Source organism: Rhipicephalus sanguineus, chromosome 2 (genome assembly GCF_013339695.2).
Source record: "Rhipicephalus sanguineus isolate Rsan-2018 chromosome 2, BIME_Rsan_1.4, whole genome shotgun sequence".
Classification (NCBI taxonomy): Eukaryota; Metazoa; Arthropoda; class Arachnida; order Ixodida; family Ixodidae; genus Rhipicephalus; species Rhipicephalus sanguineus.
The window spans coordinates 44,588,639-44,616,096 of record NC_051177.1 but is presented as its reverse complement, the minus strand read 5'-3'; the positions used below and the strand labels follow the sequence as shown (position 1 = coordinate 44,616,096).

General features: G+C 48.0%; 1 protein-coding gene across 1 annotated transcript in view; it reads right to left on the bottom strand.

Annotated features, from left to right (window-relative positions):
• Nucleotides 1-27,458, bottom strand: part of LOC119382842 (RNA-binding protein 26-like) — a 100,748-nt gene that overhangs the window by 50,894 nt on the left and 22,396 nt on the right. Inside the window, 5 exon segments of the mRNA XM_037650719.2 lie at nucleotides 1,095-1,272; nucleotides 5,983-6,223; nucleotides 15,183-15,326; nucleotides 19,223-19,330; nucleotides 22,562-22,720. Of these exon segments, the coding sequence (XP_037506647.1) occupies nucleotides 1,095-1,272; nucleotides 5,983-6,223; nucleotides 15,183-15,326; nucleotides 19,223-19,330; nucleotides 22,562-22,720 (830 nt within the window).

Genomic DNA, 27,458 nt, shown 5'->3' with positions numbered 1-27,458 from the left:
CACTGGTTGCAGTGGCCAAGCGCGAAAAGCATGAAAAGCAATGGCACTGGAAAAGGCATCGTTCCGCGACTGCACCCCAGGGCTGTTCGTGATGATAACAAGAATGTACCGTCGCTATGACCACTGGCGAAGCGCGAAAAGCACGAAAAGCACTGGAAATGAAAGGCATCGGGAAAGGAATCGTTCCGCGATTGCACGCCAGCGTGGAAAACTGAGCTTTGGTTTCGGATTGTCTGCGACTAAGAAACAACTCAAGCCAGCTGGGAAACCAAAGCAGTCTGATTGCCGTCGCTATCAAGCGATGGTGGCCCCCATGCTCAGTCAACAGCGGTGGTTTCTAGTGATGCCAACACGCGACTTAGACTTTGTAGACGTATTTTTATGTTTTAAAATGCATCAAAATGTTCGAGACTGTGTTCATTGCACAGCAAATTAAATTTTTGAGCCCGGAATCACATCGTCAAATTTCGTTAATGTGGAAGGGCAGCAGAAAAAAATTGGACCATCTCCCCGAAGGGAACCCTGATGGGATGCGAAGCAGCAGAGTTGCGCACGGGTGGCGTCACGGGTTGAACAGCGCTAACGCGGGTGCTACGGTGAGCGCTGGAAAATTCGTTTGAAGCGAAACTCGGTGTAGCGTTTACTGGTGTAAACGTTTGTTTGAAACGCAGACATGGGAGGCGAGCGGGCGTTGGAGCCGGCAGCTGCGGGCGCTCAGGCGGGTGAGGGAGAGAGTGACGTACGCGCGCACCTGCGAGGGAAGCGTGCGAGGGGAGCGTGACAACAACGCCCAGCTGCGGCGTGACCTACTTGGCATTGCTCCAACATCTGCGCCGAGGGAAGCGCGTTGCCTCGTGTTTGTGCAGACGGAGGGACAGCGTTACACAGGCTAGTCAAAGAGCTGCTTCGCATCTAAAAGTGTTCATTGTGGCAAGAATATGCATTGACTCCAATAGACTGTTGACTGGGAACCGAGAATTCTTCGTCGTACTGGAAATTTCGTTGAAGTGGTGTTTGTTGTAACGGGGTTCGACTGTACTCCGTGACCTAAAACAGGCTCGACAAATCAACGAATATCTCGAAGCATGACGCACCTGAAGGTTGACTATGTTTCCAAAGCGCGAGAAGTGGTTGTTCAGTTGGGTGATTGTGTTGAGAGCTCGTGGCACCTTGCGCACTTCAAGCTCGCACCGGTCGTAGTGGTTGGCTGCCCTGTTCATGCCACCACGGCCGTAGTCCATGCGACCTCGCCCACCACTGCCATGTACTCCCCTGTTCCAAAGAAAGACCATAAAAGACCTGGTTGAACCCAGATGTTTTAAACACTTAACCGAACTCATTAGAACTGTAATTTCTCCAGTTGTCTGCAAAAAGCATCAGCATCATGGTGAGGGCTCAATAAAGGCTTGGGAAAAAAGAAAGATGGAGGGGGACGGCAGAAAGAAAAATGCAAGAATAGAAACGCACGCATGTACGCTAAAGAAGGACTCTCATTTGGCAACTAGCTCACTTCCTTCTTAATTAAGGGGGGATGTGGCACTTAGGGAATGAAAATCAACCAAAAAATCTAGTTTTCGCTGGCCATCTCTTCACTTTCCTGACATCACTGTGCACCTAATTACAAATTTTCATTGCTGCATACCGTCGTCTTCTATCCACATCTTACTTTAAAAAACCAGAACTGTGCATCCTGCCCTTTAAGGGGGGACGTGGCTTTCGGTACCAACTTTCTATTTCTTCATGGATTTTGATGAAAATTGGCACACTTATTTGAAATGTTTTTTTAATGCTACTGTAGAAATTTCATGAATACCGTATTTACTCGCATAATTTGCGCACTTTTTTTCGCGAATTTGGAGCTCCGAAAAGGGGGTGCGCAAATTACGCGGAGATTTCGCGAGCACATCTGAAATAACGCACAATATATAGTCCTAACACGCGCGATATAATACATTAAAGAAGAAAATAAATTATAGCGCAAATGAACGGTTTTTAACAGAATTAGCACGTACTTTAACCAGCCAGATTCGGTCATGCACGGTCTAGTCAGAATCACTGGTTGAGAAGTCCGACTGAGAATCATCGCCGCGGCCGCTGTCACCGCTTTTCCAAAGCGCGTCGTCCTTGGTTCCGTCGAGTGCGTTGAGGCGTCTTCTTGAAGCTTTTCGCGACAATGCTGGGAGTAACGAGGTGGCACGGCACGGCGATACCGGTGGGCCTAAGCTCTCGCACATATTTGAAAAAGTACTCTTCAACGGCAGGAAACTTTCCATGCTTCGGTCCTCGGAATGGTCTCCTTCTCGGTCTTGTATTAAAAAGCGAACTCTTCTGCGGCACGGTTCCCGTTTCCGTAGGCAAATTCTATAACAGTTAACTTGAATTTTGCCGAGTAGTTATTGTAGCCCAGCGCAAGAGAACAGTGAAAACGCAACTGGCTGATCGCGAAACCTAAACTGCCTAAACTTCCGAAATCAACGAAGGCTGCGTCGCAGCGCGGACGGCGCGGACGCAGAGGAGGAGGGTCAGCGCGGGAAAATGTTGGCGCGACTGGCCCTCGCACGCCTCCGATGCAGAAAGTAGTCCGTGTCGTGTCGCGTGCATGCATTCTCACGGCGGGAGAACGCTCGAATAGTTCCGACAACCGGTGAACAGATTTAGGTGTTCGGGTACGGTTGGTACGGCCTCGGCGGTTTCCGGAGAATAGAACGAAGTAATTGGAAGAAGGGACTTCGCACTCGCAGCCTGTCTTGTGTATGACTGCGCTCGCCTGCTCAGTGAGGGCCGCGGGGCGCGGCCGTCCAAAGTTTCCCCGTGCGCGCGCGCCGGCGAGCTGGCTCGAGCGGGACGGGGAGCGCAAAATATGCGAGTAAATATTTTTTTTTAGCAAAGCTGGTTAAATATTAGGCGTGCGCAAATTATGCGAGGGCACAAATTATGCGGGTAAATACGGTATATCTTTACAACTTTTTGATGTACAATATATTTCACCTTCTGCTCTTGTTCCGAGTCTGACTCGCCTAAAAAATGCGACAGGAAACTCGTTCAAAGTGCTATGCATTCTAAGATGTCTGATTGCGGGCATGACATTCTTAGATTTTTTTATTTGCAACGAAACTTTTTTTAGTTCACATTTTTCATGAGGTGACTGTGCAACAGGCATCGAGGCTTTGTGCAACTCGTCAAATAGCTAATTATCAAAAGGCCATACTGAAAAAACAAGAATGTCACGCCCTGAACTGTGCTCCAAGGAATACAGAACAAAGAACAGAACTGAAATAGACCCAGCGGTCACTGAGAAATCAGCGGAACAAGCGAAGCAGGAAGCAAGAAAAGTCGTTTTGAGAAAACGGCTTTTAAAGTTGTACCAACGATATTACTTCATCAAAAGGCACTGGGGTCGTAATCTCTTGAGTCCTTCGTGATGTGCAGTTTCTTGAGTGCCCTGTCTTTAGTTTGAGGTGCCTTGCTTCTCTAAAACACAAGAAGATTGTGATCTTTAAGGTGTTTTATAAGGTTGGACCTCCTGCACATGTGGCCTTTCATCTGTCGTGCCTTTGTTTTCATTCTTTTTTCTTAAAATCCTTTTCTGATATACAAAGAACATGTAGCATGGATTTTAAACGAAGTTATGAAGTGGTGTAATAAGCATGACAAAAAACAAGATATTGTAATGCAATTAGGCCGTGTACTATGATGGTTTGCCAGCTTTCTTGTATTCATGCAATCACTGACATAATTAACAGTCTTGATTGCAATTGATCATTGAATCATTTTTATAGGATACTAAGAGTGGCTCTCATCATGACAACCTATCCCTTCCTCCTAAATAACAGGCAGTTATGGCCAAGACATTGGTGGAATAGGAATTTTTTAGCAGTTTATTCAGGACGCGAATTGGAAAGATATGAATTTATCTCCCAGTTTCACTCAAGCTAATTTGTAAACCTCGCCAGCGATGCGTTTCATCATTCACCCGGTCGCGGACACGGTTATCTGCGAGGCTTTTATTTTTTCAGATGATTCATGAGCGCTACGGCGATACCAAGCACGGCCCCAAGCGCGCCTAAATTGCATCACCAGTGCTTTATTTCACCTCTAAGTGCTCGGCCGCATAGTCCGGGAAGTCGGCACGCGATGTGCTGGGTGGCGGCATTCGGTGACGATGCGCAATATGCCTAGGTGCGCGACGAAAAATAGGCGCGCAACGCGTTTGGCCTCGCATTTCGGGACGCTGACGCACACCCGCTGCGCGACGAGCTTGGCCGTGGGGTCCGCTGCCGATGCGTAAGATGACCATCCGCTGTACTGAGGAGCTGGCGGGCGAAGCGCTTCGTTGCTTGCGAAGAAGCACACTGCCGCGAGTCCGCTAATGCGTTGTTCTTGCCCGCAAAGTTCGAGGTTCGTCTCGCGTGCCGGCGCCGTAAGCGGAGTTAGGCCTAGTGACGACTCCGAGCAGTAGACGCACCGGCCGCGGTGCCCGATGTTTCAAAGTACGTAATGCGTGGTCGCGAGTACAAAGAGTCGTTCTGCGATCATCTTCGTCACAACGTCCGAAGTGCTCATAAGCAGAACCTCCAACCACGGATCCGACGAGTCAACGCTAGAGAGTCGGTCCGAGACGCGCGTTTGCGATGTTCGACGAGTGCGGCGTGCCATCGTAATCCCACTGAGCTTCAGCTAGCAGCTCCAAACTAAAACGTAGTTCTATTCAAAGTGATCATCGAGCCGTGAACACAGAGCGAGTGTGAATACGCCACGAAATTGCGCTGGTAGTGCGACTTTCGACAGCCGTGAGACGCACGAGCTGCAGACGACGATCTCCCGGAGCGAGCATCGGACCAATGGCGAGGCGCGCTGGGGCAACATGGCGGACGCGGCCAATCGGAGGGCTCGAAACGACCTTCGAACATTTGCTTTTTGTGCGCTTGTTTTCGAATGGAGGAGCCAGCTGCAGCGGGGAATTTGAAGACGGAGAAATGCGCTTTCCAATGAGCCCAAGATATCGGTGCCCGGTGGCGTCGTTGCGTAGCTATGATTTTTTGAAAATCAGTGTTTTTTTGCGATTTCCCCAATAATTTTCGCCACCTCGGCAGGCGCAACAATTTTTTATAGCACTTCTATGCGGTTTTCGGTGAAGATATTTTGGAATCGGATATAAAAAGGACTACAGAAACTCAAAATGTGATTTTCAAAAAATCGATTTTTTTTGCCATTTTCCGCGATACGAAAGCCGCGTCCCCCCTTAAACAAAGAAGTAGGTGTTTGTGATATCCTGGAAACTACTTATCATAGGAAAAAAGCAATTGCATATTTGAAATCAGCACACAAACATTCTTAAACTCTGCAATTTCCATGAAATTCAATCAAGAATTGAAAAAAAAAAAAAAAATTTAAGTGCCACGTCTCCCCTTAACACAAGGGAAAGGCACATGTGAAAGGCGCCGCAAGAAAATTACCGCAAGCGTTGAAGCAACTTATAACTTACAGACTGAAGCCAGATTTCTAAACAAAATTCTTTAGGTGCTGCCCAGTGAAACTTAAAAAAAAAACAGTTAAGCATGTCATGAAATTTTCACAAGGTTTAGGGGCTTTGATAGAGCAATTTTGACATTTCAGCATTTCCAATGGGTTTCGAGGGACACCATAAGCACTGGGGGCAACATAGCAAGAGTGGCTGTAAACATGGAGGGAGAACCTGGCGTTGCTATCCAAAACACTGTAACAGTCTATTTAGGCTTTTCAGGAACAGCTCCTAGTGCTTAGCTCGCAGCCGAGTGCCCCTTCTGCATCTTTTCAATTAAGGGGGGACGTGGCTTCGGAAAACCAACAAAATCCGCGTCCCCCCTTAATGCTGACAAGAGGTGCTCACACTTCGTGCTAAAGGACATGCGGATCACCTGTTATTCCTTTTCTTTCCTCTCTAGCTAAAAATGTTGCAAACAATGTTGTTGCATGCAGAAAAGGAAGTTGCAAACTACTGACCCCCTTCCATAGCGTGGTCCACCCTGTGGGCCCCCAGGGTGATGAGGGTGATGATGGTGAGGCGGTGGTGGTGGGGGTCCTCGCATGGGTTGCAGTGGACCCTGGGGCAGAGGAGGGGGAGGGGCAGCAGACAGCGTGCCCCCTTCGTCAGTGGGTGCAAGGCCCGGAGGTGGAGGACCCAATGGCGGACCGAGAACAGAGCGCCCAGGCGGAGGTGGTGGAGGAGGTTGGCTCAGGTCGGCTGCATCGAAGTCATTGTCGCGAGTGTTATCACCATTGAGGCAACATAGTGAGAAAAGTATTTTCAGCTGTACTAGTTCATTATAATTCCGCAGTGGCAAACATGCCACTCTTACTGAGAAAGCAGCCTCACAATAATAACTGTTGGCGTTTTACGTCCCAAAACCACAATATGATTATGACGGATGTCTTAGTGGAGGGCTCCAGTAATCTCGGCTACCTGGGGTTCTTTAATGTGCGCCTAAATCTAAACACACAGGCCTCTAGCATTTTTGCCTCCATCAAAATGTGGGCGCGGCGACGGGTATTCAATCTTGCGACCTTCGTGTCAGCAGTCAAGCACAACCACTAGACCACTGCGGCGGGTGAGAGAGCAGCCTCAGTAAGCCGGACAATTCATAGGAACGACGTGTGCTAACACCTTCTTGAAGTTCCTGCACATGAGCTCATTGTGATGCCACGTACAGTAGAACCTCGTACATACGTTCCCGCTTAGTACGATTTCCCGGCTCCTATGCTCGAAATCGCGAAAATTAAAAATAACCCAATACAGCTGTGTGTAGTACGTTCCGGTTGATACATTCCCGGAAAATACAATTATTTTGCAGCAACGTTAAGCACCGTGGAAAACTGCGTTCGTATGATAAGTTTTGTAGTCAGAAACTCTCATTCAGGTGTGCAAAAAGGGCCCACTCGTGTGCTTGTGAAGCGCGAAGTGGCAGACAGCAGTCATGCAGCGACGGCGGCTTCTCCGCAGTGTCTTTGTCCCCTCCGCGCTTTCTCTGCTTTGCTCAATTCTCCCCTCCGTGTCTTCTCCGAATTGCTCGATCGCCACCCTCTATCAACCACACACCGACCCGAAAGCAGGCGGCGATGCTGGCTGTCAAAATGTTCAAATGGCTTAAAAAAAAAGTATTTTCTGTAGCACTTGGCACGATTTTGTTGCGCATTGCAAATGCTTTATCCGTAGCACGGTACATAGATGCACACTCGTTCCACACACTTCTGTTCAGACCCCCATGGCTACAACAACAGCCAGGGGAACCAACAATGCGGTCCAAAGAATGGAGGCTGTTGCTTCTCCAATCCGCCACGGTTAGGTACAAGACCAACCAAGACGCACATGCCGCCGCCGCTGCACAACACGCCGTGACACATAACCATAGCAACGCCGCCATTGTGCCTAGTGAATATGACCGATAATTTCCCCCACACTTTTCTCCCAGAGCGCATTAATTTTTCTCTGACTGGACAATTCTGCCTACCAGCGGGTCATCAGACGCTGCCAGAAAAAAAAATGTTCTGGAAGATATCTGGGAGGTTTCTGGTTATCAGACGCCAAAACGAGACGATGCGCGTTCGCCGCCATCTTTGTGAGGACTCAACGGATCGCAATGCGAGCGCTTGGGGACTTCACCTTCGGTTGCCATTACGCCGGGCGTTACCTATTACAGCCCGTTCTGCCATGCGAGATAGTGCGATTACGAGTGGCGGCGAACATACCAGCGCATGTCTTAAGCTAAGACAGAACACAAACTGATCAGCGCAAGTGTGCGACATAGTATGCGATAGCCGCAAGCAGCTATCGCTTTCGGGGACGCTTATCACTTTCACGAGATTTCGCATATTCGTGTTGTACCGTGATTGTTATGCGCACTGCGAAGAGTTGAGCTTGTTAAGCCTTTAGCGGGGCGGCAGTTTTCATCACGGACGGGGTGAGTCGCGCGTAATCTTGCGAACGTACGTGATCGTATCCCAAATGAGTATGCTCGAGAATATCAGCTCCGCTCTTCGGCAAACCTAGCCCCATATTTTCAAGCGGCAATGCAGAAAGAACCGACGCTCATGCGGCGCAAAGTTTCGTCTGCTGACACGGCGGTAGTGTTTCTTTACGTTTACGCTAGTTGTCCCAGAGTTGGATTTTGCAATATTCCCGTTGTCTTGGGATTTCAACACACGTAACCATGACGTTATTTCCGGCCAGGACCGCAACTAGCTGGCTGACCTCTGGCAGCTAGCGAGATGCTGCCAGGAGTTCAAAAATCGAAGAGTCCCTCCATGTTTTTTAGAAAAGTAAATGGTTTTTGCCCTTGCAGCTCAATATGGGCTTCTCAGCCTCAATTTTTACTGGATTCGGATTGTATGTTTATTTTCCGTGTTTTTTCGGAAACGTATCAACAAGGTTCTACTATTATGAGGGCATCTACTTGGGTCTAGTTAATTTGTTCTTGGTAGAGACGCAAAGATGGACTTCACAGCATTCCAAGGCAACCGAAAAACCTAATTTAACAGGCTTTGAGAATTTTACTGCTTCCCAATGGTAAAAACTAGAAGGTTATGAAAAAGTCCTCTGGTATACATTACGTCAAACTGGTATACCTCCCCTAGAGCTTCACCCCGAAAAATAGACAAGGAAGTTATGTTTTCACTTAGACTGCCAGTAATTCACCAATTCTTGCAAATTTAACAAAGTATGGGTCTTGAAGGAATGCTGTATCAGTCTGAAATGATTTATTGTTTCTCGCTTTGTCCCACTGAATGCTAAGAACAAAACTACACATCAGCAGGCATGCCTGGTCAAGAATAGGACACAGGGAAGGACACAAGAGAATCACAAAGAGCTGAAAGAAAAGAAAAAGTAAGAATGCTTGTAACAGTGACAACATTGATGTTAACTAATTCTGCAGGAACCCTTTTTTTTCTGTACCTGATATCACTGTTACTACGAAAGAAAATCTCTGCGACTGCTACTGGGTGTGTCCAGATAAGATCAAACATGAGGTCCCGGTCACACGAGGTCTCGGTCACGAGGTCCCGGTCATTGCTGAAGTGTTTGATCTTATCTAGACACACCCTACCGTAATTAGTATCGTTGCTGCAAAAGAAGCACTGAACACACCGCAGGGGTAATGTGACCCAAAAGTGACTTTATTAGAACCGAACCTGTCTACCCATCTGGTAAACAATGCAATTATTCAGTCGATCCCGGATATATCAAACTCGGATATATTGAATTATTGGCTATATTGAACAGTTCAAATAAAACCCCTTGAATTTCCCATGCAAAAGTATAGGACTGGTGCACACGTATATCCAACTCCCGCACAGTGAAACATCCGATATATCGAACGCTGCGCCGCGCTAAACTCCAGGGAGTGTATTTTTTCTAACAAATGCTGGTCATTTTCAGCCACGTTCTGACAAGTTCTGATTATTCTTCGCCCGCATGTGACAAAAAGGCGGTGTCGTTGCATTACGTTGATCTGGTTGGTTGCGCAGTGCTTGTGAGTGCATCGGCTTGTTTGATGCGCGATCTGTAGGTTGTAACACGCGGGCAGTGTTTTTCAAAGGGGCTGAATGCCGTAGGCACCAAAATGAGATGAATGCAGAGATACTAGTCGGCAGCCTCATCGCAATGTAACACGCGGGCAGTGTTTTTCAAAGGGGCTGAATGCCGTAGGCACCAAAATGAGATGAATGCAGAGATACTACTCGGCAGCCTCATCGCAATGTTCACATTCCCTTCCCTGTTTGCGCACGACGGCATGCGGGCCTGAAAAGCATGGCCTTCGAGATCTGCAATGTCGTGATGTATTTTTGGCGTTTTCGGTTATAAAACGCACATCTCGGAGGCTACGCTGTTTCTTGCTTTTCGCACAAAGCAGCGGCAGCTTGCTACAAAGCCACAAGTGCCATCACCATCGCCAAGATGTTGACGGTGATGGGGACTTTTCCTTCGTTGTTTGTGGGCAGCGTTGTCTCTTGTGGCTTGAGGACTCGTGTACTTCTCGCTTCTTTCCTGACAGATCCGCATTTGGGAGATGAACTAAACATTGACCCGCTCGTAGCGATAGAATGATGACTGGTGCTTGGAACGACGTCAAGCAAAAAACCGCCATGAACCGTTTCCTTGCGGGCTTTGGTGCCAGGTGGCGACTTTGGGCGCATCATGACCGCTGACAACGGCGTACGCTGCCTCCGTGAATTTTGCGACTTAGCATTTCTGGGCGCGCTCTCGGACAGAAGTACAGCAAGCGACTTCGTCAGTGCAGATGACGACATCGCTCTTTCTGACTGCATCGATGCCGAGATCAAGGCTGACGTTGTCGGTTCCGCGGAAGTGGGCCCGTGTGGTTATGAAGATGCCAATGTCACCGCTAAACAACCGTTTACCGCGCTCCATAGCTTGCATCGGCGATCAGCATCAATCACCGCTGCTGTGGCCGAATGTGCTGAATTTGCTTATTTGGAAAGCTTCAATGATATTGCCACGTGGGCTATGCAGTTGGTCACTGTAGGCGCGCTATCTTTATCATTTGTTGCATCTGTTTCTTTTGTTGCACGCGTGGAACTGTGCGCGCAGTGTGTCGGAGTTTAACTATGTTACTGCTTTCTTTTTGTGTGTCACTTGACGTACTGATAAGATACGTCACACATGGTCTACGCCTTGTTTTAAAAAGAGCGCGCAGCACCGAGGTGCAGTGTTCTTTTACGCCTACCAACAGCCGCGCCTGTCGACGTTACTGCCGAGGAATTCGGGCACATGCTCGACCAATGAAGTGGTTACGTCCCGGACTGTTTTCGGGTTCCTACCGCACTAGTCGCAAGACTACGTGACATCTGGTGGAGGTGCTGCGCTCCCATGCCCAACTCGCGCCGTAGAAGTCAGAGCACCAGCCCCCTTCGTGCGCTTCCAGTCGACGTTGCTACCAGCCAGCGAGCAAGCCGCCGATTGCAAAATTTGCCTCCGGAGTTCGGCCCTCTTGCAATCAAGATGACAACGAATAAGGCAGAAGCTAGCATCACCGACTCAACCACGACACCGATAGTCCTCCAGCAGCCAAGAGAGCCGCCAACGTTCCGTGGCTCACCATGGGAAGACGCCCAAGAATGGCTAGACAAGTTCGAAAGGGTAGCTAGCCTCAACAAGTGGGACGACGACTGTAAACTTCGGCACGTCTTCTTTGCGTTAGAGGACTCCGCCAGGGTGTGGTTTGAAAACCGTGAAGCATCGCTATGTTCTTGGCATCTGTTGAAACAGAGCCTCCTGGAATCGTTCCCTAGCGAAAACGGCAAGGAACGCGCTGAGCTACTGCTTCAAACGCGCACACAACAGCCTGGCGAATCCGTCCTAATGTACGTCGAAGAAATGCACAGACTGTTTCGAAGAGCCGACCCAACGATGTCTGAAGACAAGAAGGTGCGCTTCTTGATGCGAGGCGTAAAAGAAAACCTTTTCGCTGGGCTTTTACGGAACACCCCCACTACCGTTGAAGACTTCATAAAAGAAGCCAGCCACATCGAAAAGTCGCTGCAAATGCGTGCAAGGCATTATGACCGCCTATCGACGGCAACGATGGACAGCACTGCCAGAACTACTATCCCGCACGACGAAAGCCTCAGGGACGTTATCAGAGCCGTAATCCGGGAAGAATTGCGCATGCTGTTTCCCTCTTCGCAACCTCAGCTGGCGTCTCTCAGCAGCGTAATAAGAGAAGAAGTTCACCACGCCCTCGGGACCCACGAACCGTGCGAAGCAATAGACGAACCACAACTGATGACTTATGCTGCCGCCGCTCGCCGTTCAGCACGCCCCTTCATCCCGCGCCAGAACAACCCTATGCCGCAACGTCGTCTTCCACCAGCAGACATGACCAGCCGCCCGCCCCTCGTTCCGCGGAGCTCCCCGAGGAAAACCGACGTATGGCGCGCACCGGATCAGCGACCATTGTGTTACCACTGCGGAGAAGCGGGACACATCTACCGCCGTTGCCACTACAGACAAATGGGTCTGCGCGGGTTTTCCGCCACCGCGCCGTGCCCACAACGCGGCGAAAGACCACGAGATATTGCGGAGTACCTCAGTGCCACTGAGTGGGGGCCCCGGTATTCCTCCCGCTCACCGTCGCCTGCCCGCCAACATTCACCGGAACGTCGGTCACAGTTTGCGGCTGCACGTGGCCGGTCCCCAAGCCCGGGAAACTAAAGACTGCAGCCACTGGAGGTGTGGTTGCTGTGGGCCAAATTTCCGAACAACCTCCGCCGCAGACGACAAGGATGAAAATACACGTGCGACGACAAAGCCACGCTTCTCCGAGCCTAAGTCACGAACCGAGGGAAACTATGATCGACGAATACACGGCGACGCGACGCATAAACAGCCGGACAACACGACGCAGCCGCGACCAAACCCCACGTCGGAACTGTAACGCAAGATCAAGAACGGCAGACCTCGACGTACTTATTGATGGCCGCAACGTTAGTGCCCTAGTGGACACGGGCGCTGACTATTCCGTCATTAGCGGGTACTTAGCCACTGAGCTAAGGAAAGTGAAGACGGAGTGGGATGGCGCACAGATGCGCACAGCTGGTGGTCATCTTATTACGCCGAAAGGAAGGTGCACGGCGAGAGTCACAATTCATGACGACACCTATCCTGTCACCTTTGTAATACTTCAGCAGTGCTCTCGAGACGTGATACTCGGCATTGACTTCTTAAAGGAACACGGCGCCGTCATCGATCTGAAGTCGCAGTCGATTACGCTTTCAACCGACCAAGCGGTAAACCGGGACCACAGTGCTGAGTGCACCGCACCCTTGAGCGTGCTCGAAGAACACGTTAGCCTCCCGCCCTACTCAAGCTCGCTCGTTACCGTCGGCAACTACAGGTTAGAAGCAATGGATGGTATTGTTGAAGGAAAACCGGAGTTATTGCTTGACCGTGGAATCTGTGTCGCTAGAGGTATCACTCACTTCAAAATTGGGTGCGCACAAGTACTGGTCACAAACTTCACTGCGGAAAAGAGGCACCTCAACAAAGGCACGACTGTTGCTTTTATCGAAAATTTTTCCGAAATCAGCGAAGCATTCAGCCTAATGGGCTCGTCGTCAGACCACGTGACCGAAGCACCAGAACCGGAGCTCACATTTAACGTCAACCACGAGCTGCCAGTGCACAGACAAGAACAGCTGATTAACCTTCTGCGGCAACACAAAAACTGCTTTTCATCGTCGTCGAAAATCAGACAGACGACAATCGCCAAGCACCGCATTTTCACAGACGAATTTACGCAGCCTGTTCGCCAAAGCCCTTATCGAGTCGCGACGCGAGAACGCGAGGCCATCAAGAAGCAAGTTGACGACATGCTACGTGATGACATCATTCAGCCATCGCAGAGCCCCTGGGCATCGCCCGTTGTGCTCGTCAGAAAGAAGGACGGGACGCTGCGATTTTGCGTGGATTATCGTCGATTGAACCGCGTTACAAAGAAGGACGTCTACCCGCTACCACGTGTCGACGACACCTTAGACCGTCTAAGTAATGCCAAATACTTCTCCTCAATGGACTTAAAGAGCGGTTATTGGCAAATTGAAATCGACGAACGGGACAGGGAAAAGACCGCTTTCGTCACGCCGGATGGCCTCTATGAGTTCAAAGTCATGCCGTTCGGACTTTACCCCGCACCTCCACCAGATGTCACGTAGTCTTGCGACTAGTGCGGTAGGAACCCGAAAACAGTCCGGGAGGTAACCACTTTATTGGTCGAGCATGTGCCCGAATTCCTCGGCAGTAACGTCGACAGGCGCGGCTGTTGGTAGGCGTAAAAGAACACTGCACCTCGGTGCTGCGCGTCTTTTTAAAACAAGGCGTAGACCATGTGTGACGTATCTTATCAGTACGTCAAGTGACACACAAAAAGAAAGCAGTAACATAGTTAAACTCCGACACACTGCGCGCATAGTTCCACGCGTGCAACAAAAGAAACAGATGCAACAAATGATAAAGATAGCGCGCCTGCAGTGACCAACTGCATAGCCCACGTGGCAATATGTAGGATGACTTGATGAACTTGACAGTGTGCAAGAACGAAGACAAGTTTACGCACTATCTCCGTGTGAAATAAAGTGCAGTAACTTGCAAAAGAAAAAGTTGCCACCTTGTTATTTAGCATACTAGTTGCGAGCGAATCGTCATGTTAGCGCTTGTTACGAATTCCATAAACTGTTTCGAGAACTACAATGCATTAATATAAGCCTTAAATACGCATATTTTATATTTCGAATTATCGATATGACGAACTATTTTGTGATCCCCTTCGAGTTCGATATATCCGGGATCGACTGTATAATTATATTACTTCGTGAGCACTTGCATGAACCTCATCTTCATATGTAGAACACCACAATCACTGTTTCACATTTTTGTCTTCAGTGTGCTAACTCGTTCTCCAAGCATAATGCGTTGGCTTAACTACTGCAACGGGACATGCAAAGTAGAACCTCTGCATAACCGTTAAAGTCAACCCCGACAATAATTTTAACTGAGAAGTGCATAGCCTATATAGCAGCTTCCCTGAAAATATTAATTTTAGTTATGAACGCATGCATAACAAAAGCTAGCAAATGCAGATGTTTTAGATACGGAGGAAAAACACGAGAGAAGAAACAAAAAAAGGAGGAAAGAAAACAATGAACAATGCCTCCATTATCTCTGTCCAGAAATAAGCTAGACAGCCCTAACATGACACCTTGGCATGACCTCCGAGATAGTGCAGCTGCTGCAGTGCACCGTAGGTCTCGGAGGCCCTTACATTCCAAGAGACCTCTCTGATCTTTGCCAACAAACGTTATCACCTTCCTTATTACAATCCCTCTCTCTGTCACCCACCACGGTGGTATAGTGGTTATGGTGCTCAAGTGCTGACTCGAAGGTCGCAGGATTGAATTCTGGCTGCCGGGGCCGCATTTCCATGGAGGCAAAAAGCTGGAGGCTCGTGTGCTTTGATTGAGGTGCACGTTAAAAAACCCCAGATGGTCAAAATTTCCGGAGCCCTCCACTACGGCGTCTCTCATAATCAATTGTGGTTTTAGAACGTGAAACCCCAACAATTATTATTCCTCTCTGTCTCTTTGCCTGCAGCTTTCTGCAACAGGCACAAGCAGTTTCACCTTCAACTCACCTTGTGAAGGAGGCACAGTTGGCACTCCGATCAGCTCCCTGTGGGGGGCCCTTGCCGTGTGGAAGACTGGTGGTGGACCCCAAAAAGGGGGCGGACCCACTCTCAGGGGACGCTCCATGCCTGGGGCTTCTGGGTTGTACGGCTCTGCAGGAGAAAGAGAACACAAAACTAAGACTAAGATCCAGCTGTCCAATACAAAAAGCAAGTACTTCGCAGACGTATGCAGTCATTACGGGAAACAATGCGATAAAATAACTGGACATGAGAGAAAGGGCAGGAGAAGGCACTGACTACCAACCATTACGCTTATTTTTCCAAGCCCAGATACATGCATGACCAAGAGAGATGAAATAAAAATATACACATGGGTCCTACCCTATCTTTGAATTTCATCACTTAGCCTGCGTAGATGGTTAATGTCATATGACAGCTAATGCAAGTGATGGTGAACCATCGTACAGAATCCCTATGGAAACACCTCATGGATTTCCCGAGCACAGTTATCGTGGTAGTAGCTGTGCACGATATCTGTCTGGTGCAAATCGGAGCTGCACCTGCCGTGGGAGCAATTGATCACCAAATTGTTGGTAGCCTTCAGTACCAGGGTGTCTCGCAAATGGTCACTTATGCACTGACCCATCTGCCCTACACAGAAGCCACAACACAACATTGTCCAGTCACTCGCGCCATTTCCCATAATGAAGCCATACCAACAAGCTCTAATTCAGACCATTTTGATGTATATCAGTCTAGGTGCCTGACACGTCGAAGTCAGTGAAGCTCAATAAGCAACTTTTCCCGCACTTCTCAGAAGTACTAGGGTTACATTTGGTGACCGTTTTTAGTCATGAGTAAACACTGATACCCTGGTCGTACAGTCACTTCAGGGCTCCCATGCAAACTGCATTCCTGGCTGCTGTTTAGCACCATGGCTGTATAAACTCTTAGCCGACCATTAACGTTTATCCAGGAGAACGTGTTGTGAGAAACTGAATTTACGGATTACTGGCCAAAAAAAAAAAAACTGGTTTCACGTGCCAAAGCCACTGCCATCACTAATAATGGTGGCACAACATAATGGATGACTATGGAAAACTTTAACCACTAAGTGTTTTAGTGTGCACCTAAATCTAAGCAGACTTTTTTTTTTTTTTGCATTTCGATGCCATCGAGGCATCGTGGTTGAGATCAAATCGGTAACCTGGAGTTCAGAAGCACTAAGCCAGAGCCATCAAGCTACTGCAATGGCCTGTATTAGCAATGCCTAATGAGTCTTGCAGCGGTTCTCCGAGTACAGTAGCCTCTCAGTAAACGGAAATCTGTTAAACGGAACTGCTGCTTAAATGAAACAAGTGCTTCTGACAATATTGGTTTCGTTCTCGTATTCTGCACCCCTGGTCACCTCTCAGTAAACTGAACTCCTGTTAAACAGAACATTTAATGAGAGTCTACTGTAATTTAAAAGGCTGGCTGTGGTCACCTAGTAAAAGGTGCGGTTTCCAAACTGGTCAATTGCAGAAACACTAACACAGAATGCACACACTGTGTACCGTCAGTCGCGCTGACGGATAAAGAACCATGCTATTTGGCAAGGCAATAACATATCAGAAACTTTTCAGAACGATTACATATGAGCTTAGTTTGTGGTGATGCATGCACGCCCACTCTGCTTTCTTGGAACCTTTACAATAGACTTCAGTTGAAAAGATAGCGTCTACAATGTCCCCAACGTTTCTTCCTGTACCATGTTTTGTTTCACTCAACGATTTCACGGTGCACATGCTACTTCAGAGCATGGCCAGACTGGAGGTGCGCCGGCATTCCTTCATATGGTCTTCGCAATGAAACTGTTTCCACCTCCCGCTGTACCCCTGTGGTGTCGCTGTGATCCTGCCACTGCGTTTGCCACTACCGTCCATGCAAAGTAAACGCGAGCGCAAGCTCGCCTTGCAGGACCTTCGCTATGCACAGTGCGTCGAGCGTTCGTTGTCGGACCAGGTCGGATGCTGGTAAAACGATGCATGTTTTCCAGCTTTATTAACAACAGCAGTGTCACAGCGTTGTGGCCTCCGAGATTAGCTTCGGCAACGCGCTGCATTGCCGGAGCTAATCTCGGAGGCCACGGCAGCGTGCAGCTGTTTCCACCTCCCACCGCACCCTGTGGTGTCACTGTGACCCTGTCGCTGCGTTTGCCACTGCTAGGTGGAGAAACACTGCCATTGTGTCCGGAGCAATAGCGAAGGCCATAAGAAGGAATGCCCGCACGCCTCTTCAGTCCGGCTGTGTTCAGAGGCAGCGTTTCACACAGGCTCACCACCTTAAGGCATGTGGGTGCCCACATTACAGGGTGTCAAGTGGTGTGGCACAAAAAGCTGCTGGATATTACCTCTTGCTGCAAGGCAACTGAGCAGCTGTCACAATAACCTAGGAGCAGTGTCGGTAGTGACGAGCTGAGGCACGAGAGGAGAGAAAGCAAAGGAAGGAAAGTGAAGGCACACTCGCAAACAACTCTTTGTGGCAGTGTACTGACAGCTACACCTATATGTGAAGACCAGCTACCATGCACGAGCACCAGGTTGCCTGGCAGAGTTTACTGGCACTTAGTTGCGACAGTGGTTCCACATCTATGAAAAAAAAAAAACAGTTTATCCGAACAAACATGAACGAGATTGCCTGTTTCAGAAGCACTCAGTGTGTGCTTCGGCCTCTCTAAATTTCTTTCACTGCTGCAGAAAGTTGAAAACTAAATCAAATTGTGGAGTTCAACGTCCCAAAGCAATGCACAGGTTATGCGTCAACAGTGAGGAGGCCCTTGATTAATTTGAACGAACTGGAGTTCTAAGCATTGAGTGGCTACACATCAGGTTGCAGGTTTGTTTCCTGGTCACAGCGATTCCGTTTTCGATGGTGGTAGAATGCAAAAGCTCGCCTGTACATAGACTTAATTTCATGTTAACTCCTTCTGCACCACAGGAAATTATAAAAAGTGCACTAAATTTTCAAGAGTTTTCAAGACATGTCACCTCGCAACGACTACACTCGTCATTGGGTACAATTGGTACAAATTCGTATCGCTGGTTGAGGAAGCAATAAAAGAACCCTAAGTGGTCAAGTTTATCCAGAACCTTAACAGACCAATTTCCATAATAGAACAGGCATCCTCAAAAGACCTCGTGTTTCTTTGGGATCCTTTTTCCTTACTGTTTCGGTTTCATAAGAGGCCTGTAAGTCTTGGTCTGCTTTTAAAAACTCCTTTAGCGCAAAGTTTTTCTAAATGATGACACTGGCATCAGCTCCATTTCATACAGTTTGCCTGCCTAAATTGTGGAACGTTCTAGACCACAGTGTGAATTTCCTTTTCCTTTTTTGTTTCGTTGTGGCTATTGAGAATACGTTGGCGCTGAGAATTTTGCTCAGAATTTATGTATGGCCCCATTAACAATACCCTTCAAAGCCTGTAAGGTGCTCTTAAATAAATAAACAAATCTATCGATCTGATTTGCCTTCCACCTCCATCAGAACACGGTTGCTAAGGCCAGAAGTCGAATACGCGACCTCATGTTGGTAGCAGAACGACACATGAAACTATCGAAACATATTATTAGGCTACTTGGTTAGTTCTGTGGTGCGATCTCGTACGCGTTCCAAAATAAGCACGGAGGCGTGGCATTACATCCAGCCGCACGTGACCGCATGCGATTGGTCAATGCAGGGCTGTGACATCTGTCGCGGTTCACATGGGCCATTCGCGTGCGGCTGGATGTAACGCCACGCCCCCGTGTTTATTTGGAATGCGTACAAGATCGCACCACTGGTTTCATGTTCCCTTGTGCGCTGAGGCCAGGAGTCGAATATGTGACTGCATGCTTCGTAGCAGAATGACACACGAAGCTGCCTAAACGTATATGAGGCTACTCGGTTAGTTCCGACTTTGTGTTCCCCGGCGCCATTAGTAAGCCAGAATGACGTATTCACTTGGCAACCACAGTGAAAGTTGTCCGCGAGTAGGGGTTTGCGGCGGCAGCAGAGAGCGCACTGACCGGCTGCGGCTGCGGCGACGGCTGCTGCTGCGGCTGACGGCAGGGACTCCTGGCCGCTGCCCACCATGGGTGGCAGAACCTGCTGCAGTTGGGCTAGAGAGGGCACACCTGCTGAACAGCCACCGGAGAAAGAGACAGAGAGAAAGAGAGAGAGGGAGAAGACACCCACCACCAAAGGATTTCCAACAGTGCCACAGACCACACTCAAAACAGTCATGCAGAGAAGGCATGGCCTCCTGTACATTCTGCGCTTGTCGTATCACCCAAAAAACTGCCATCATCTACGGAAACGCCCCTTATGCAAGATGTGTTGCTATGTTTTGGACAGGGTAACAACAAGCCTTACAAACCCCTTTTCCCCGAAAAATATGGTATGGTGGCAGCTGACACGGTAGACAACTTTGTTTTGAAGAGTAACTACAAGAGACAGAGAGAAAGAGAGAGAGGGAGAAGACACCCACCACCAAAGGATTTCCAACAGTGCCGCAGACCCCACTCAAAACAGTCATGCAGAGAAGGCATGGCCTCCTGTACATTCTGCGCTTGTCGTATCACCCAAAAAACTGCGATCATCTACGGAAACGCCCCTTATGCAAGATGTGTTGCTATGTTTTGGACAGGGTAACAACAAGCCTTACAAACCCCTTTTCCCCGAAAAATATGGTATGGTGGCAGCTGACACGGTAGACAACTTTGTTTTGAAGAGTAACTACAAGCAAAAGAAATCCAATTTCGCTTGTCACTACTACCCTTCTCATGCTGCCCATGCTTTTTGTTTCTTTCTGTCGGCAGCAAGCACAGAAAATGTAAAAAGTATGCTTCAGATAACCCTGAGTAAGTGGTGTCGTTGTCAGAGGCTCCTTTTCACTGATTCTCTAGTGACCTGGCAGGTTGAGAGTGCACGTAAGAGTGTATGGCACAGAAAACAGCTGTTTTACGATATCCCTCAACAAACTATGCCTAATTCAATGAAACAGTGCAACAAGCTGTAAAGCACAGGCAGAACACAAAACTGCCATTATTGCTATGTTTTCCTACTTGGCCAGCATTGACATTTTTTCTAGTGCGAAAAATTCTGTAAGGAATTGTACTGCTAGGTCACACTATCTTCCAATCCTGTGCATTCCCAAAAGCAGTGATCTGCTTCCTGCACTTAAAACTAGAGAAGTGCACTCACTTTGATGCCTGTTGTGAATGCCAGTTCCAAATTTACAGTACTGATAACAGGGACCTTAAGAATGCCCTTCATATGCTCTCATGTCAGGGCTGCACTACCTAACTTTGGTTCTGAATTTCTAGCGTGCAAGCAGTCCATAAGTAAGAGTAAATGAATATCTACACTGAGAAACAGCCATGCTTGAAGGTCAATGACATTGGGAAGCCTTTACTTTAGCTTTGATTGCTACCTCATCGTCAGAGCCAGAGTCTGGTTTATCACAAGATTGCTGTAATAAGATAAAACCATCTAAGCCAAGCTATGACCAGTGGCAAAAGGTATGGCATAAAATTTCAATGGATTGTTCCAGCTGGTAGGGCCCTTGCTCTAGGTGGTATGGGACTAACAAGAGCTGACTGCATAAGCCTGTACAGCTCCGACGACGCATAGATTCCACAGACACAGTGTAAATGCAAATCTGCACCAGATGCCAAAACATACATTTCGCTGAAGCACAGTCAGTCAACCCATACCCTAACAATCAAATGCAAAAACATCCAAAAACAGGATCGATCAGCCATGCAAAATACATTTATGTGCTTGAAGTGATGAGGAGTTGAACAAATGTCACTGGAGCCAACGTTTAAGCAATTGTTGAAACATTCGCTCCAGCAATATTCCTTCTACAATGACCTCTCATAACCTCTGTGTAATGCAGGGACCTTATACTGCTCAAACATGGAGCTATCCTCAACCAATGTGCCGTGCTCAAGGGAACAAACTTTGGTGATTCCTAGTAAAATGTTTAAGACATAAGTGTGAGCAAAACCTTTGCACAAATGTATGCAGTAATTGCAGAAAGATTTTGCACTCAATGTGCTGGAACTTGCGCATCGTAAACTACTGTGCATACACTCATGACAGCTTGCATCAAAAGACACGTCACTACGAAAAAGCAAAGTGGGATGAAAAAGTGATGGGCTGCAGAATACAGGGAAACAAATTTTGTGATGACATCAACTCTTAAATTAGCAAGCTTCCTGCCAAGTAACTCTCAGTAAGGATACAAAAAGAGCTCTGTATGCCTTTACATCCCGCCTCAATATTGTGCAGATAGCATCGCACAACTGCGGCTGCCTAGGCGTGCGCAGGGTTCCCCATCAGGGGGGGGGGGTGAAGATTCATTGCAGCCCCCCCCCCCCTGTAAGTAAATGTATGAGGCAGATTTTGTGCCCCTCCCCTCTTGTGACTAGGGGGGTCAATGTATGGGGCAGATTTGCCCCCCCCCCCCTCTCAGGTTATTAGGGAGTCGGCCGGACTCCCCCCCCCCACGGCCCCCTGTGTACACGCCTATGTGCAGCTGAATATACGCTTCAATCGATGCTTTGTTATCGCTAAGGCCAAGTAAGGATAATTTTTTTTCCCTGAAACATTGAGGTTCAACAGTGCCGCCCTTACACAAGAACGCAAGTCCCATTACAACGTAAAGGTACGAGAAAGCTAAAAAGTAAACACCCCACATCATTCAAGCCATGATTTAATGAGGACAAATCCCAGTTGTTGGTAACCAGCCAAGCCCAACTCCAGAACATTTTACAGGATTGACAAAGCCCCCACCCCTACTTTTCCTCTACAACAGCACAATGCGTAGGCTACAGCAGATGACTGATACCTCAGCCCATAGAGTTTCCTACAATATTTACTAGCGGGAACTCTGGCTCTGCGATCGTTCAGCCATCGTGAAAATAATGGGTAGTATACATGGATTTGCCTAGTCTTCGTGCTTGTGGTTTTGTTTATTGTTGCATTTTGGCTTCTGTTTTGGATAAAAGAATGGTGTGTTGTGAACTTCGTGAGCTGATTTGAATTGGTGAGCCTAAAAAGGTGGTGAAGTGGGACTGCTGAACTTTTGCTGAACTTCATGAACTTCATCTCGCGACAAAACAGCTGCAGGTCACAAGGAGCCACACGGAGCTGAAAGAACGACGTTTGGGAAAATCCATGCATTACCCATCGTTCTCATGCTGGCTGAAGCGCCATGCATCGCAGCTCCCATGGACACTAGAGCCAGATTTCCCTCTAGTGTATTATTGTGGAACCCTATGCCTCAGCCAACCTGAGAGAGAGGCAACAGAAAAATGGAGTACAACTAGGGAACACGTGTGCAGCTCCTGTGGCCTCACCTTGGGGCAGTGCTGGCTGAGGGGGCAAGGCAGAGTTGGGTGGCGGGGGCGGGGGTGGCCCTGACAGGCCAAAGCGCAGTACTGACACGTCCTCCACAATGAGGGGGTCGTTGCCATGGTCAAAGGGGCAGTAGTCGCCACGCATGCAGTACCCACGCTCTGCAAACACCCCAGAACACACACACAATCAACAAACAGAGCAAGCTGCATGCTTGGTGTCGTGTGGTGTTGTCTCGTTTTTTTTTTTTTTTGTTTATTTGCAATGTCTGGCCGCCTTCTAACGTCCCGATGTAAATATGAAATATGTGTTGATACAGGGACAGCATCATTCTCAGCACACTGCACCAAAGGTATAGATAGCACAGTGGACAAACACAACAAAAAAATGTGAGAAGAAATTGCCTCTTTTCCACCAGGGTGCCACAAATGCTCAAAGTATCAGATCAAATCCCACGGTGCTGGCTATTTATAAATTCTTGCAGTTAAACATTTCCCATTTCGAAACAAGACTGATAATAATAATTCTTGGAGTTTTATGTCCACAAACCATGATACGGTTATCAGACGCCATAGTAGAGGGCTCTGGAAATTTCGTCCGCCTGGGGTTCTTTAACACGCACTTAAATCTAATCACATGGGCTTCCAGCATTTCACCTCCATAGAAATTCGGCCGCTGCAGCCGTAATTTGATCCCACAACCTTAAGCAAGACTGAGGATAGACAGAGAGGAGAAAAGGTGATCTTTAGGTTCATTATGATTACCTGATGTGTTAAAACCATGAAGGCATAAACTAAAATATAAGTAGTGTGTTGTTGGCTACTTTCTGCAGTATTCCAGAACTGCTCTTCCCTAGCCATTCATATGAAGGGCTTTGCTATATTTACAGCTCAATGATGACGACAATGTCTAACAGCGCTTACTTTTAGTGCACAGGCAAACACAGCCTCACAATCCGAAGTTCAGTAGTTGACAAACACTAATACGAACCTGGGGTATTATGTGCCAAAGCCACTATACGATACAGTCGAACCCACTCATAACAATCCCAGATATAACGATCTATTGGTTATAACGACCATATTTCGGTGCACTTACGTTTTTCCTATGCTACCCATTGAAATTACGTCCACATATAGCGAATGTTTTTCAAAGCCTCCTACTTCTACAACGAACACTTCATACACAGTCGCGAAAAAAATATGGCGTATACGACGTGAAAAAAGTTAAAAAAGGCCTTCTAAAGCATGAGTTTACTCGTGACGAAGATACCCTAGATCGGCGAGCACCGCACGCGGATTTCGGACACTGCAAGCGAGGTCACTCACTTTCCTGGCATTTCTTCAGTGGCAGAATGGCAGTGACGAATAAAAAAAAAGAAAGAAATAGGAAGCAGCATGAAGCCTGGCGGTCAGCTTTCACACGTCAACCTATTCTGGAATTGTTCTCTGCAGCTACGACCGCCTACAATGAACCTATGCCTTGGAATGCAAGAAGCCGTAAAATGCAATAGGCGATGACGGCGACAACTTTTCGGCACTTAAAAGTTCACTGCGTCGATGCCACAATGTGCTGCAAAATGTCTTTCGTCTTTTCGGCAATGGCAGAGACTAGCCAATCAATGATTACGACTTCCGCGCGATTGCAGCGATTCCTTCAGGGATAAGCATCAAAAGAGAGTGAAGGTAATGTGGCGGGCGGCGATGAACGCGCCATTATGACTTATCACTGGCAACCTTATCACAGTCATCTGCAGCTATCGGCTCGGCTGCACGTGTGGCGTACACTGTTTGTATTGACGGCAGTACAAGCAGTACAAGCGCGTGATGCTGCCGTTTGCAAGTTCACCGCCGCAGCGCCGTGCGAGATAAAGTGGGCGCTCCTTCATAGAAATGAAAGTAACTCGCTGGTGTTGAGCGGCATGGGCACCGAGAAACGTCGATGCACTTACAGCGAGCGTATACTGCATGTTTTTTAGGCAACAGCCCAAGTGCGCCGCGCCTGTCGTGCAGGACCGTCAGAGCATCCCGGAGACGTAGAGTACGCGTTGCTTGCAAAATGCTTGTCTTCGCCATGTTGAACAGGCTACTCGCCGCACCCGTGCACGGTCCGAAAGAGGCGAGTACAAAGAGCGCACAAATGCGCTTAATACAGCAAGCGGCCCGGCAATGATGGCGTGAGCCAAGTAGGCAACGCACTGCACACAACTAGCCAGGGATGATCGGAGCCACATGGCGGCACCGTGGTTCAGTGAAACGGTGTCGGTTCAGTGCAAAGGCAGTTTAATTCGCTCGTGCACGTGGCGGGTGTCGCTTCACAAGGCGAAAAGGCCTAACTTCTCATCGGAGGGGTTTCAATAAAAATGCGCTGAAAAAAAGAGCGGCTTGGTCGCTAAGTGCATGTTTTTGAGGGCCAGTCCATTTACAACAAACTACTGAGATAACGACCAGTTTTCACAGCACTTTCGAGTTTGTTATAAACGGGTTCGACTGTAATGAAATGCAAACAAGATAGACGTTCAAGGGAAGAGGGAGGCTTGAAGCAATGATAAATTGATAAATTCCTACCCCATCGACACAAACAAAACCCTTATACAACCCCCGTACTTTGAATCTCCCTTAATGCACCACTCATGGATGCAGGCCTCAGACACATAACAAAGATGCATTGTGGCTCTCTTGAACATGCAAAATAAAGTTATTTCGACGTGAACTTTCATAATGAAAGCAGCACACCACCATATGCACTTCATCGAAAAACAACCGATACAATGCACACACGTCACAGTCGAGCATGAAATTAACCTACAAAAGCCCACCACTCAACGTGCTCCATTGTCATTTTGTGATGGTGATGACACTGCATCTAACCCCTTTGATGAGAAGCCGTTGTTAATACTATGAATGTGGTTTCGGCTTTGTATGCAAGTGTAATGCACAGGCATTTTTTAAACTCTTTTATCAAAACAGTGTGCATTAGATTTGAATAAATATCGTAAATATAAGTACATAGGCATCTCCTCATTTTCCCCCCATCAAAATCAGCGTCCTATGTCGCTGTAATGGTTGGGAATCGAAACTGGCAGAACCCCATTTATTCCCTCCAAATTACATGTTAGACTACTGGAAAGTCTTGCATTCAATACCCACACCTGCCTAAGGACTTGAATACAGACTGGCAGTACTTAAAGGGACACTAAAGGCAAATAACAATTTATGTCAGAGCGAAAGCTCAACGTATGACAGAGTCTAAAACGGCAATATTATCAACAGCAGTGCCCTACTTACCGAGAAATTAAGCTAAATGTATCACACGGTGAGCACCACGAGTGGGACATTTTGGAAGTGATCCCGATGACGTGCATGCACGGCTCCCGAGGGATGTGACCCACCGCGCAAATAAAATGGCCTGGATGACGGCGGCGCTTTTCGAAGAGCATGTCCGTGCGCTTGACCGGGAGATGGCAAAGGACGGTCGGAAAGTGTTGTTTGTTGTGGATAACCGCCCCGGTCACGGAAAAATCGACAACTTGGCGGCTGTTACGCTGGAGTTCCTGCCGGCGAACATGACGTCCCGTTCTCCAGCCAATGGATCATGGAGTCATTGAGATGGCCCGCAAGTATTATAGGAAAAGCCTGCTGCACCGAATTCTGCTGTCATACGACAATGGGAAAACGTATGAAATCGATCTGCTGGGTGCAGTCAATCCGATGGCCGAAGCCTGGCGCCAACTACGGCCACTGGCGATTGCTAATTGCTTCGCACATGCAGGGTTTTCTCGCGTTCCAGAATCGATTGAAGAAGACATTGGCGCAGATTTCACCGGCTGTGATGAGCTGTGCAATGAAGTGTGCAAGGCAACTGGCTGCGTGAGCGATACTGAAGATGGCGAGATCGCCTTTGAGGAGTATGCGCTCTACGAGGCGGACGTCCCCGTTACCGGAATGCTGTTGGACACCGATATCGTTGAGATGGCTGTGAACGACGCAGCTGACCATGCAGACGATGACCAAGAGCCTCGAGAAATGCCTATAACGACAGAAACACGTAACGTGCTGCGCTTGCTCCGCAACAAGGTCGAATGCAGCGGTGGCGACCAACGGCTCATCCGATGTGTTGAGCAACTGGAGAACGCCTTTCTTGGACCGAACACGAATGCGAAGCAAGCGAGCATCACACAGTTTTTTGGTCTTTGGTAATAAATTTTTTTTTTCCCCTCCGAATTCTTGTGCCTTTATTATGGCAGCTGTCTCGTGCAGTGAAGCTTTTCCTGGCACCACTGGCTTTTCTTTTACAGTGACCTGGGCAAACATTTTTGGCGTTTTGCTTAACTCAAAATTTTCCCCGGACTTGACAGCTTCAAGTTAACGAGGGATTACTGTTTGCTAGGCTTGTGCGAATATTCGAGCACTTTGAATATTTGAACGAATATTACAGTATTCGAATTCGCTTCAAAACGAATTTAAATTTTAGGAAATTTCGAAGTATTCGGAATGAACGAACAGACAAAAACCGCATGTAAGCCCCTGTAAAGGTGGTTTCACTGCAGTAGAGGTGTGCTATACCGTGAATACACCTTTCCAGGAAAAATCCGCACTGCCCCGAATCCCCACTTTAAGTTTAAATGAACATACAGTAAAACCTCGTTAATTCAAAGTCACTGGGACTGTGAAAATCTAATTAAGCGGGTTTTCGAATTAACAAAACATACAAAATGCGGGATGCAAAACTTTGAATTACTGGAAGTAATCGGAGGTGGTCATTTGCTGTTCCTGCTAGTTTGCGGCTACAAGGGTTATGTCTTCCAGGAATACCCGGTCCCAATTTTGCCGCTAAACCGGGGAAACGGGGGGCCTCGCTGCTGCCAGTGCAAGAAAAAAAAAACAGTCTCGTGATCAA